The 13,949-nt window shown below is 50.8% G+C and overlaps 1 protein-coding gene across 1 annotated transcript in view; it reads left to right on the forward strand.

The window, feature by feature from the left end:
- The first annotated feature begins 400 nt into the window (after window positions 1–400).
- DAP (death associated protein) overlaps window positions 401–13,949 on the forward strand; it is a 60,501-nt gene continuing 46,952 nt past the window's right edge. Inside the window, exons 1-2 of the mRNA XM_072958849.1 lie at window positions 401–587; window positions 12,506–12,602. Coding sequence (XP_072814950.1) covers window positions 533–587; window positions 12,506–12,602 — 152 coding nt within the window. The 5' untranslated portion in view covers window positions 401–532. The remainder of the gene's footprint in view (window positions 588–12,505; window positions 12,603–13,949) is intronic.

A 13,949-nucleotide genomic window follows, 5' to 3' on the forward strand; every position in this document is an offset into this window, starting at 1 on the left:
TGGGAGTGGTTCGCGGACGACATACACCAGCCCCCTGGGCGCTCATCTGCGGAGGCTGTTTCCCCACCACTGTCCCCGCCTATCGGGCGGGTTGGTCGAACACCGCCCATGGAGGTGGCACCCTCCTGCGGGGCTTTTTCCAACCTCCTGCGACTGCCTTCGCCAGCTCTTCTAACCGCAAATGCCCCACCCTCACTCCCCTCCCTCCTTCTCCTCCTCCTCCGCCCGCGGCCATGGCTTCCAACGTGGCGTGGCCGACTGCGCATGCTCTGTACACGAGGAGCGCGGGGGCCGGCGCAGCGAGCCGGACGCTGTGAAGCCAACGCGCAGCCGCGGGTGGGCGGGGCCGCGCCACGTAGGCGCGCGGCGGCCACGCCCCCTGCCGGTGGCCGCGGTCGGTTCCCCTGCGCGCGGCCCCGTCGCCCCGCGCGCGCCTCCCTGAGTCCCCGCGATCACGCTCGCGCGCACTTCCCTCGCGGCCCGCGAGCCCGCAGCCGCCGCCGTCCCAGCCCCTGGGAAAGCCGGTCGCGCCATGTCTTCGTCTCCCGAGGGGAAGCTAGAGACGAAAGCCGGACACCCGCCCGCCGGTACTGACTCGTTCCCACTTTCTCTCCTCTCGCGGGTCCCGAGGGCGGGCTCGAACCCGCGGGCACGGGGCGCGGAGCGGGGCGCCGGGCGGGGGAGGCCAGCCAGCCGGCCTGGGACGTGTCCCTTCGTGGGGTCTGGCGAGACCCTTGTCTTCAGAGTCTGTGCAACTTCGCAGCCTGTGGGAGTTGCATGCAGATGAGAATGACTTGAATAAGCCCAGTTGAGCAACTTCCCCGAAAAAGTTTGGCCGGTGAATACTGAGAATGGACAGATGTTTTAGAAAAACGAGTAGTCGAAACAATTAAGAATCAGTGTTTTTAAAGTCATAGTGATGATTAATGGTAGGCTGAGAGCATTTCGTACCGACAGAAGAACCAAAGGAGCGGAAGTCATTTTTATCATTAATCACTCAATATGACTTTCCCCCCCAAGTTTCTTTCGCATCCAGCTGTTCCTCAGAGGTGGCTTTGGCTTTTGTTTTTGCACATCCTAAACTTCTGAGCCATGGGAGTTAAATGCAGGAAAGAGTTATCTTTCTTAGGAAACAAGACTCTGAGCAGCCTTTACGTTCACACCGCGTCCGCGCCTTCCTGAGCGCAGTTCCTGTTTGCTCTTCTGAGTCTGCCCAGGCTGGTGGATGGCCATTTCTCCCTGCCTTTGGAATGAGGATCCATCCATATGGAAGGACACTGGGAGGGAATTCAAAGGTGCCCGGGTTCCAGAATCCGAGTCACTTCAGTCTGTGGGGGTTTTAGGGCTTAATGGCACGTGTTAGGTGCAATCCGCTCAGTCTGCTAATGGCAAAAGCCTCAGCCAAACATGGCTGATTTTTGTGGAACATTTGTGCCCTCTTCTTGTTAGAAAAAGATTCCCTCAGTTTCCATCTGCTGCCGTCCACTGTACGGCACTACTTCTTTGCCTCAACACGGTGCGCAGAGCAGTTCCTTATATATGCTGCATTCCAGAATAGCTAATACTTTCCCCTGGTGAAGCAAACTGTCAACAGCAAGAGAACTGACGGGCAGGAAGACAGAAAAATGGCTAGCTGATGCCTGGGGATTTAAGAGGCATGGGGTTTTAGAAAATCATTCCACTGTAATGGAAAGTAGACTTTGGGACCTCTGTGTTGCATTCATTCAAAATTAAAAAAGAACTTCAAAGGCGTTTCCTTTAATGATAACTCTGATCTTTAATTCCTACCGCTGCGGGTCCACGTCCAGCTTCCTGACCACCGGGGCAGCTTCGCAGGAAGGTACCCCTTGATTACACTGGTGGCGTGGATCACCCGGCGGTGCAGTCTGCATGTGGCTCCCCTGTCCCACGGTCATAAGTGGTATTAGATGTATGTGTTGGAATGATACCAAAACAGAGTGGCAGTAATTAAATTGCACATAGAGACAGCCATAGGGAGATTTTTAAGATTAGAGGTGTAAACTGTATATATGAACTCCCTGGGAGAAGTTTCATGAAGGACTCTGATTTTCTTTGAATTGTAAACATATAGGCTGTGTGAATTACAAATTAAACACCTTATTTATGCACAAGGAGAGAGGAGCCAATGTATTGTGCTGGTGTAGCCGTGAACTTGGATTCAAAGTTTTGAGGCCCATCACTTCTCTAGGGTTCGGTTTTCCTAATCCATGAAATGGGACATTTGGGCCAGATGATCTCTGGGAAAGGAATGGGCAGCCTGTGTGCTGTTACTGTCACCATCCATCAGGACTGGAGCCCACCGGCAGCTAATCCCACATGTAAACTCCTCAGGCACCTTTACGGCAGGTCCTTTAAGCCAGTGGGGCACCAGGAGCTGTTTAAGAAGCTGTCGCTGTCATTCTGCATGCGTTTCCCAAGGCCAGTCACACTTGGCCAGAGTTGGAGGAAAGATCTGGCATCCTGGCCCAGGGGTGCAGGTTAGAAGGAGACCTTTCGTGGCTGTGGGATTTTGTCTCCCAGTAGTACCCCCTCAGGTATGTTTCCCCCAGGATACAGAGGCCCCTGTGTGGAAGCCTTTTTGGGGGGCAGAAAGCTCAGGGCAGTCTTGTTTACCCTGGCATGACCAGAGAGGAGACGGTCTGCAGAGTAACTGTTAAAAAAAAATGAAAAAAGGCAACCACTATGATAAAGGGTAATCATTAAAGATAGCCAAGAGCCCAGCTCATAAATCAAGATAACAGCTTTCAACACTATGAGAATGCTTTCATTAAGTGCCCGAGCTGGGTAATAAAAATGTGTGCTTCAGTCCGCAATCACAAACAATAAAATTCTCCTCCCCGACTCTCTTCATGTTCTTTTGTGTTTTCTCGTTATTGCTGCCTCACCCAGCTGCTCTCCCTGTGCATCCTCACAGCATCCCATTTCCTGTGGCTCTTACCTCCACCTGTCTGCCTCTGTGCTCCTTGCACCCAGGGCTGGGTCAGGTCCTAGTGATGCACAGTGCCTGGCACAAAATACTCAGTATTAGCTCCTGACGTTGTCCAGAGCCTCTTACCACCTCTCACTTCCTCCATAGCACGTGGGGCCTGCAACTTCCCCCTCCCTCTGAGCCGTCTCAGCGTGTGCCAGTGGTGGGGTGGGATCTCACCAGTTCAGGTAGCGTCATCACATGGAAGTCTTGTAAGTAACACTTGCTGAGTGTTACAGTGTGCGGGGCATAGGGAAGGAGACGTAATTTTCCATTTACCCTTCTAGGTTCTTGGCTGAGGACCCCCCCCCATGATAAAAGACAGATTAACAAGAGAAAAACAAGTTTAATAACATAGACACCTCCTGTATACATGGGAGATAACTCAAGAAAAATGAGTAATTTGCAAGCCACCACCTTAAATACCATCTTCAGCTGAAGATGAAAGGTGTTGGGGAGAGGGGGAGCCGGTAATGGGAGGGTACCAGGAAATGCTCAGTCATGCAGGGTAAGGGTTTTATGCAGATGTAAGATTCTCTTGTGATTTCGTCATCTTTCTCTTCCTGGTACAGAGAGAGACATTTACAAACGGAGATTTTTCTGACAAATGTGAATGTTCCTAACAAAAGGGTAACTTCTGCATGTTGAGGTTTTCCTTGAATGCTGTTTCTTAGGTAGTATGTACGCATGTGCAGGGGCGGCACACGCTGCGCCCCTTCGCCGGCCCAGTTCTGGGCACTTGGTTAATTAGTTCGTTTAACTAGCAGTTACCCTGCAGTTGGGAGAAATAGGACAGCACTATTTTTAAAACTGACCAAAGTGTTGGGGGTGTTGCTGACTCCCCCAGGCCAGTGATTTCAGGGGGGCTGGCCTGTGAGGCCTTTGCCTCTTAGAACCTCCTTTTCAAAAGGGGGCTCCACCAGTCACAGGTGCCTCCTCCCAAGGTGTGAGATCAATGGGGCTCTGAATAGCCAGGAAGAAAGGTGACATGCAGAGAATACAGAGTCCCCTCACTGATGAGCGCGCGCTGGTGCCGCCCAGGGTCCGGGTCCCCTGTAAAAGTAACCAAGCCTTGGTGGTGGGGGGTACCGCTCAGTGATAGAGTGCATACATAGTGTGCACGAGGTCCTGGGTTCAATCCCCAGCACCTCCATTAAAAAAAAAAAAAGTAACTAAATCTTAATAATTTGAGACCTAACCACTGCTCTTGGCTACAAAATATCTGCGGAGAAATGGGGTGAGACTGCCTGATGAGAATTCTTGCAGATACAGATTAGCAAAGCTAGCAAGGTTCTGTTCCCTCTAACAGCAGCGCTTCTGATCCAGTGCAGAAGCGGGGATGTCATGACAGGCCGCGCTGTTACTCACTTCTGCCCGCGAACTCTTCTTCAGGAGTTTATGGCGGTGATGGGACCAGCATCTCTTTGTTAAATACATTTTGCTGGCTCTGTTCCCCTCCATTTCCCAGGGGAGCAAAATCATACGGCAGTCAGATTCTCATAAATCCCATCTGTGACAGCTTCGAGCATTACTAATTTTACATATGGTTTTCTTTGAAGGGTAGACTTTCCAGCCCTTCTAGAACTGTCACATGGAAGCATAAACATGATTATACTTATTAGAGTGAAATGGAAAAAGAGACCACTCTGCCTTTCTTTAGTAACTTCAAAATAATTCAGTTCTCTGCTCTGTTAATCAGTCAGGATGCATTTAAAGGGTCGTGGCTGGTACTTCTCCCTGAGTTATCTGTGCTCACAGTATGCAGGCCACTCTCTTGCTAGAAATGGAAGACTGATTTGGGTTTTATTGTATTAACCGTGCAGTCACAGATTTGCTGAGCATGCCCCCCAGTGTCCTCAACCCAGTCACTGATCAACGGTTGAAGATACAGGAGGCAGGTCCACCTTGGCTCCTGACTTGCCAAGAAAAAGAGAGACCCTTTTAGTAGCTGCACTTTTTTCAAAAGCCTCCAGTCAGGGTGGCCCGAGCACCTCTAAGACCCGTTGGATTTCACCTCTGTGCGTTGGTGCTGTGGGTGACGGACGGCTCCGCCCATCCTCTGTGCGTGTCCCGTTTATTTCAGACAGTCCTGGGCTCTCGCGCTTGGCTTTGTGAATCCTCTTCCCCTTCCCAACTTCAGAAATTCCTTTTTGTGTTTGGGGACTGTTCCTTTTTGTATAAAGTCCATATTAGTTACAGTTATATTATGTCATGCTCAGTTTTGTAACAGAGAACCCAGAATCTCAGTGGCTGCACAAGTCATAAGGTTCATTATTTCTCTCCCAGGTGGCCCTCCCACCAGGAAGAATGCAGAGGTCCAGGCCAGGAGACTCTGCCGTCCCCACTGGGTCTCGCTGGGCTAGAACTGGGGTGTTTGTAGGGTTGGTTCCTTTCAGAGGCTCTAGGGGAGTCTGTTTTCTTGCCTCTTCTGGTTCCCGGAGGCGGTGCACGTTCCTCGGGGCGAGGCCCGTCCTCCACGCTCACAGCGGCAGTGGCCGGCAGAGTCTTCCTCACATCAGACACCGTGACCCTGATTCCCCTCCTCTCACAGGGCAGGACCCTCGTGATTATAGGGCCCACCTCGATGATCCGGGCTGATCTCCTTATTTTAAGGTCAGCTGATTAACAGCCTTATGCTGTGACATTAATTCCCCCCTTTCTGCATCCCAGCACCCTCAGGGGCTCGGAGACTAGGGAGTGGACACTGCACTCACAGCCTCTTTGCGCCACGTTTGGCCACGTCGCAGGGAAACGGCCCCCACCCAAGTGCGGGAGAGGCTGGGATTGAGATTGGTGGACACTCTCATTGCTTGCCCCCCAGAGCCAGCTTTCTCTGGACTCCCTCCAGGCAAGGATCCTACTTTCCCTGGCCTTTTTGAAGTCAGCCTCCCTAAACTCAAGGAGTACCCCCGAGGCCCCCTCCTGCACTCCTGGGCTTTGGCCCAGTCACTGTACGTCAGGGCCCTCATCTTGGTCTGGGCACAGTGCGGTCAGTCCTCTGGGTCCCAGCCCGTCAGGGAGTGAAGCTGTGCTGTGCTGAAGGACGGGGCCTGGCCCGTCTAGTCCTGGGCCAGAGCTCCAGATCCCAGGCCAGCACGCCGGGTCTCTGAACCTCTGAACCTCATCTCTTCTGAGTGAATTCAAGTGAATCCCACCTTAACATTTAACAGTCTGTGACTCTAAGCACAGAAGAGCAGGTTCCCGTCATTCTTAGGGATGCAGCCCCCATCCCAGGAGGACGCTTTCTCCCTGCCCTTGGCCCTGGCCCAGGAAGCTGCTCTGCAGAGAGCCTTCAACATCAAATGCACTTTCTTCTCTGACTTACAACCTGCCCCGCAGTTTATCACTTGTGTCTGAAGAGCAGTGATGCTCTGTTTCCTGGAAAGTTAGGCGAGGAAAGGCCTGTGGGCGTGACTGAGGATGCAGGCTGCTGGGTAGGACCCAGCTCTGCGCTCACTAGTCGTGTGATGGGGCCACTGGCTTCCCCTCGTCGTGGGGGTATCTGCCCCAAAGAGTTGCTGGAAAGTGGCACATGGCCAGGGGTTAGAACAGTGCCTGGCTGGTTGCATACGCAGAACAGGCAAATTGGAGGATTATCCAGGACCTGGGGTTCTCTAGAAGCTTCCTTAGATGGTGAGGTACCGACAACAGGCCTGGTGAGGCTCAGCTGGCCAGGGCGGCGGCGCACACGGTGGGCGGGCACGTGGCAGGGTGTGCCACTTACTCCTGGCCAGCCCCACAGGCCTGCATCCCCGCTGTATGCACGCGGGAACTGCGGCCAGGAGGTGGCAAACCACCGAGGACGTGAGCGCTGGAAGGCTCTCGAAGTACTAGGTGCTCGTCGTAAAAAGCCGTTTAGTAAGAGTAGCTGACAGTTGCGCACTTGGGGGCCAGGCCTTGTTGGAGGCGTTGCACGTGGGCTGATTCAGGTAGTCCTCAGAGAGCCCCTGCGGGGACAGCACGGCCACCCCTCACAGACAGAGGGCCCTGAGGCACAGTGCCAGCAGCCTGCCCAGACACACACCACACACACACACAGACATACACACACACAGACACACACAGACATGCACAGACACACACACCACACAGACACACATACACACCCCCCACACACACAGACACACAGATATACACAGACACACACACCATACACACATCTCACACACACACAAAGACATACTGACACACATACCACACAGACACACATACCACATGCACATACCACACAGACATACAGACACACACACACCATATGCACACACCACCCAGACACACAAACATACACACCACACACACACATACAGACACACACACCACATGTACACACCATACAGACATACAGACACACACAACCCACACACAGACACAGACATACAAACAGACACACCACATACACACACACACACACACACCCCCCACACCACACCCAGGGGCAGAGCTGGGATTTGAACCCAGGGATCTGGCTCCAGGACCCCCACTCTTACCGTCTGCTCTTGCCTCCTGCTAAGAGGAAACTTGTTATTCTTTGAATCTGAAGCTCTCATTTGCATCACAAACCACCACAACAAAAACCTGATTTCTTTTCTTACTCATGCCTCTCAGAAAAATACTGACATTTACAAATAATTCTACAAAGATTTCTGCAGGGATAATTCTGCCTTTGTATTTTTTAACAAACGACGAGTTCTAGTGACAGTGAGAAAATCAGTAAATACATGCTGTCACGTTTTTGGCAGCAGGGCAAGTCGCCGTGAGTCTGCCTCAGCCTTGAGTTATTAAGATTATTGCCACTTTTTATTGCTGCATCAGTCACCACACATACTGTGAGCGACTGATGAAGTTAATTGTGTTTGCAAACTAACTGAAGTGCAGTGCGACTGCGGGGTGACCGGGCCTCGGCGTGTGCGCTTCCACAGGGTGGACCCTCTCCCTGCCAGCTTCCGGGGCCTTGAGTATGTTGAACGTCACCTTGGCATTCACTGCCTGTTCTCGGTGTAGAGAGTCAAACAGCACTTTTTACTTGTCGCCAGTTTATAGAAGACACCTGCGAGGTGTTGTTTTAGGGTTTGTGTCTGCCAAACTGAAATGATTCAGAGCTCATTTTTAGACGGGCATCTGTATGGGTCTGCTCCGGCTGCTGGAACAAAACACCGCTGCCTGAGCAGCTGAGACAACAGACACTCACTTTCTCACAGTCCGGAGGCCAGAAGGGCAGGCCCACGGGGCCGGCAGGCTTGGTTTCCCCCAGGGCTCCGTCCTAGGCTTGCAGACGGCCGCCTTCTCTCTGTGTCCCCGCGTGGTCTCTCCTCTGCGCAGTTGCTTCCCTGGTGTCCCTTCCTCTTCTTGTAAGGACTCCAGTCCTGTCACATTAGGGCCCCACCCTAACAGCCTCACTGTAACGTCTTTCAGGGCCCTGTCTCCAAGTCCAATCGTGTTCCTAGGTTCTGGGGGATTAGGGCTTCAACATAGGAATTTGGGGAGACCACCATTCAGCCTGTAACAGCGCCTTCATCAGCTCCTAATGGGCATGGGATGGGGTGGGGTACCTGCGAGGGGGACGAATTAGAACGAAAAATAGCGGGACAGTTCTTCCAGCCTCCTCTATTGGCTAAAAACATTCACAACTCTCTAATCTTGTATTTCAGGAGAGTGAAAATTTATCTTAAATGTATTACAGAATTTTATTTTGTCTCCATTTCTTAAGGCTTGTCAGGCGACATAGTCTGGGAAATCTTGATAACTTATCAGCCACCTGCAAATGGTATTTTTGTTTTCTTCTTAATTTTTTGTTTAATCTGAGCCCAAAGGGAGGGAAATTCCTAGGAGTCATACCCAAAGAAGAAACTAAATGCAGGAGCCTTGGGCCCACGTGAGACAGGACATGACGTGGTGTCTCTTCCTCTTCTCAGAAGAACACCAGCCATGTGGGATTACAGCCACACCCCAACGGCCTCATTTTTTTAATTGCTATTTTTTATTGAAGTGTAGTCGATTTACAATGTTAATTTCAGGTGTACCACAAAGCGATTCAGTTATACAAATGCATACATACATATATATTTTTTCAGATTCTTTTCCATTACAGCTCATTACAAGAAATTGAATATAGTTCCCTGTGCTGTGCAGTAGGTCCTTCTCAATGGCCTCATTTAACCCAAGACCCCAGCTTAAAGCTGGATGGTCATAGCCCAAACCCACGGAGAAAGGGCACAGAAAGAAATGTGCCTGACAACGCGGTGGGATGGTGAGGAAGCCACTCTGTTTCAGCCTGGCTTCTGGCTTGATAACAGAGTCTCCCTGAGAATTTGTAAATGTAGACCGACTTTCCACGGGTGGAGACTTCACACGTGTACTGTCTGCCTATTTTTGTTCTGAGAAATCTGACGTAGAAACGATTTCCAGGTGCTGTTACTCCTGGTTTGACAGAAGCACGTCCAGCATCTTCCCAGAAGGATGCCGCCTGCACCCCACACCCCAGAGTACCCCCACAGATCAAGCCTGAACTGAGGGCAAGCTCACGACCCAGACATGAGCGAGAATCAGCAGAGAAAAACGAATAGTAGGGTGAGACCCCCAAAGACCTCAGATCATAAAGTAATTAGATACACACCTATAAGATAAATATGCCTAAAATGATTAAACATATAAAAGAATTAAAAACACGAGCAATGAGTAAGACTATCAAATAAAGACCAGATGAATCTGAGGAGGGAAAAGCACTAGAAATGAAAAGTAAAATGATTGGAATAAAAATCAATTGATGGGATAAAACAACAGATTTTTGAGAGAATGACTGGACAGGATTACCTTCCCTTCTTTCCAAAGCAGAGTGTCCCCTCCCCACTGAAAAGAAATAGGGGTGGCAGCAGGGAGACTTGAGTCCCAAACCCAGGCTAATAGTGGGTCCTTAAACTCAGTCCTTTAAGTCACATGCCCTCTGCTTTGCCCTTTTCTGATGGGCTGATACTGGGTACCACGGACCGTGCGGCAGGCATCCGCAGCTCCCTGGATTGTCCCAGGGAAACTGAAAGCTAAGAAACCCTAAGTGTTCTTCAGCATCACAAAGAAATTGTCCTGGATTTCGTCATTCAGCAGGATCCAACCAAATTTGGAACACAGAGGATGCGGCCTGACAAGCTGACCGTACTGTGTGGTTGGGGCAGGTCTGTGGCAGAACAGAGTAGCTGCCCTGAAGAGGGAAGATGAGCCATACGTGAGCGCCGCACCACTACCCTGGGGCCAGTAGGTGCAGTTAACATGCTCTACCATCTATCCAGTGCCAGGAAGCTGCCAGGCTCCTCTGTCTTCGTCTGTTCAGCTGCTGTAACGGTGGACCACAAACAGCGTGACTTGTCAACAACAGACATTTATTTCTCACAGTTCTGGAGGCCAGAGGTCCGAGATCAAGGCAGATTCAATATCTGGTGGCGTCCTGCTTCCTGACTCACAGAGGGCTGTGTGCTCTGTGTCCTCGCCAGGCAGGAAGGCAAGGGAGCTCTCTGGGGTTCTCAGGCACAAATCCCATTCCTGAGCACTCCACCCTCGTGACCTAAGCACCTTCCAAGTCCCCACCTCCAAACAGCATCACCTTGGGGGTTAGGAGCCAACAGCCTCTCTTCTCACTTAAACTTGTCCATCTTAGGATGCAGTGCCCATCCTCTTTGGGGGATGAAGCGGCAAGACTCTGAGCAGCTGATGAATCTGGGACCATGTAGCTGAGGACCTGGAGGAACTTGCTGACCCCAGAGCACATGCTGGCGGCTGCCATGTGGGGCTGGCTTTTTAAATATAAGGCCAGCATTGCCAAAGTGTATCCCGTGGAACACTAGAGCCCTAAAGGGTAATTTACTAGCATTACCAGGGGCGGGGAGGTGGGTAGTTCTGTGGTCAGACACACTTGGGAAAGACAGCATGCCCTGTGCCCCATATAAAGCTTACCAGTCACGCTAAAGGCAGAGAGTCTGTCCCGAGGAAACCCATCAATTTGTTCAACCTAGCATTTCCCGCACCTTTTTGGGGTTTTTTTTTCCCCTTGCAAACCATTATTAACATATTAGCTGTTAAGGAAATACAAATCAAACTATAAGAAACCACTTCACACCCATTAGAATAACTAATTTTTAAATTGAAGTATAGTTGGTTTACAGCGTTCTGTTAATTTCTGGTGTACAGCATAGTGATTCAGTTTCACATGTGTATTCCCTTTCATATTCTTTTTCATTACAGACTAGTACAAGGCACTGAACGTAGTTCCCTGTGCTGTACAATGGGACCTTGTGGTTTATTTTATATACATAGTAGTAGAATAACCGTAATGTAAAAGATAGACAAGAACAAGTGTGGGCGAGCATGTGGAGAACTGGAATGGAACAGTGCTGTGACTTTGGAAAGCACTTGGGGATCCCTCAAAAGGGTAAATACGGAGTTACCGTGTGACCCAGCTGCTCCATTCCACGTGTGTACCAAGGAAAGGAAGGTAGCTGTGCCTGTGTCTACACAAAACTTGTACAGACACAGGTTGTTTGTAGCCGTGTTATTCACAGAAGCCCAAAAGTGGAAACAATGCAATTACTCATCAACAGATGAATGGATAATAATGTGGTCTCTCCACGCAGTAGAATATTATTCAGTCATAAAAAGGGATGAAGTAGTAATTGATACTTGTTACAACGTGGGTGGGCTTTGGAAACATTATGCTCAGTGAAAGAAGCCTGTCCCCAAAGCCCGCATGTTTTATGATTCCATTTATGTCAAATGTCCAGAACAGGCAGATCCAGGTGGCTGGTTGCTGGCAGCCAGGAGAGAAGAGGGATTGGAGAGTAAGCCTTGATGCCTGCGTCTGTTTAGGGTGATGAAAATCTTTGAAAATGATTGTAGCAATGGCCATGCGACTCTAAACACACTCAGAACCCTTGAATTGTATGCTCTAAATGGGTGAGTTACATTGCAGGTGAGTTACACGTCAATAAGGCTGTTTTTTAAAACTGAATTAACTGCTGCGGACACGAGGGTTTCACGGCACAGCTTGGGGAAGGCTGCCACCTGAGTGGGCTCTGTGGCTGTGACACAGTGGCTGCCCTGTGTCCCCACGGCTGTGTGGCCCCGTCAGAAGCATCATCGGCATTGAGAAGATGTCACAGGCAGGGATTCAGTGGGCCTTTGTGGCGTCAAGAAGCTGTGCAGAATCGAAACCGAGCAGCCACTCCCTCCGCGTGGTTTACGCGCTGGTTACACGGCTGCTCTTACAGAATATGCTTGAAAGGAGACCCGAGCAACAAGCAAGAGCCTTGGAAAGTTCCTCAGTGGGTCTGGAGTGACAGAGAGTGTTGAGCGCCTCATCATATTGAGCCCCACCCCGGCCCCCTGAACCACACTAACCCTCCGTACTTAGTCATGGTCACTGCTGGCTGATCCAGGCTGGCTGGTGGCGGGGGGTGGGAGGGGGCAACCGAGCACTGCCCTCTGGTGGTTCCCCGTCCACACTGATCTCACCCTGCTCTGTCTTCATTTCAGTGAAAGCCGGTGGGATGCGGATTGTGCAGAAACACCCACATTCTGGAGACACCAAAGAGGAGAAGGACCAGGACGACCAGGAGTGGGAGAGCCCCAGGTGGGAGAGTTCTCGCGAATCTCGAGATGCCTCACAGACGGTTATTCAGTTAAACGATCACCTTTGCTCTCAGCTCTGTGCTTCTGAGAACTCCTGGGCTGTGTGGGGCCCTGTGCTGTGTCCTTTTCCTTTCGTGACCAGTGAGTGTGGGTTCTGTTCCCAGATGGGGGAGAAATAGGGCATCCGGATCACACCCTCTGTTCTGGTAAGTCTGAGCTCATGCCATTGGCCGTGGGCTTCCGCTAGCATATGGAAATCACCTGCAGACCTTTGGAAAGGCCATGCTAGGCAAGTCTCTAGGGTGGGCCTGTTGTTCCGTGCCATCAGGACAGAGAACTTCTGATTTAAATAATGTTCCCAAGCGTTAGGGCTTTCCCAGTTTCAGCCAAACCTAGAACCATGGACGCCACACCCTTATGAGTGACCAAGTGTCCTTCAGTGACATCTCTGCCCCCAGCCCCCTGGGTCCTCGACAGCTCATCTTCTTGCGACAGCAGCATCTCTGTTTACCCCTGTCTTCCCTGGAGGTTCTGATGTCAAGTGTGGCGCAAGGACCCTGATACAAGTCCATTTCCTTCTGCCTTGTCACGCACAAGCATGCAGCACCACGCCTCTCCCTGAACTTACTCGTCCACGTAGAAGAAACTGAACACTACGCTTTCCACCTTGTAACTCGTCCCCAGACAGGTCTCAGCCAGAGGGAAAGAAAGTGGAGAGCAGCCAACCTGTGCTCCTGTATTTCAGTCCAAGCGTCCCGAAGAGCAGGTGGCATTCTCCCCAGTTTACACACGGGAAGCTGAACTCCAAGGACGCTGTACGCTTGCCACGCTGAGCAGGAATTTATACCCAAGTCTGGGGTCCAGAGCAGGCCAGGCTTCCAAAAGCGTTAGTCCCGACAGCAGGCACCCCCGAAGAAGGATGTGCCTGTGCTTGGTGACCCCACATGTCTGCTTACGTATGTGCTGTGCCGTGGAGTGTTTCCTAGGAAACTTTGTGTGGTATTGACAGGGCAGTTTCTTGAGGGGAGGACAAATTGGTGGCGAAGTTTCTGAGTGATGATTGCCCATTTTAAATCATGAGATCAGAAACGTGAAGGTTCAGCCCAAGTTCTGGTTTTAAAAGAAGAAGGCTGTTTAAAGAAAATTCTAGAATTATCTTTCTCGCTGGTTACTTTCACAAAGTTGTGTTTGGCACATAACAGCGTCAGGAATTCTCCTACTGGTCCACAGTCCTGTGTCTGAAAACCTTGGGGCCTGATTGGTTTCAGAATTGAGAAATGTTGATGTTTTAGGAGAACAAACAGGTTTTAGAAGAATAAAATGATACAAATTCCATACAGCGCCTGTA

Source organism: Vicugna pacos, chromosome 3, assembly GCF_048564905.1.
Source record: "Vicugna pacos chromosome 3, VicPac4, whole genome shotgun sequence".
Classification (NCBI taxonomy): domain Eukaryota; kingdom Metazoa; phylum Chordata; class Mammalia; order Artiodactyla; family Camelidae; genus Vicugna; species Vicugna pacos.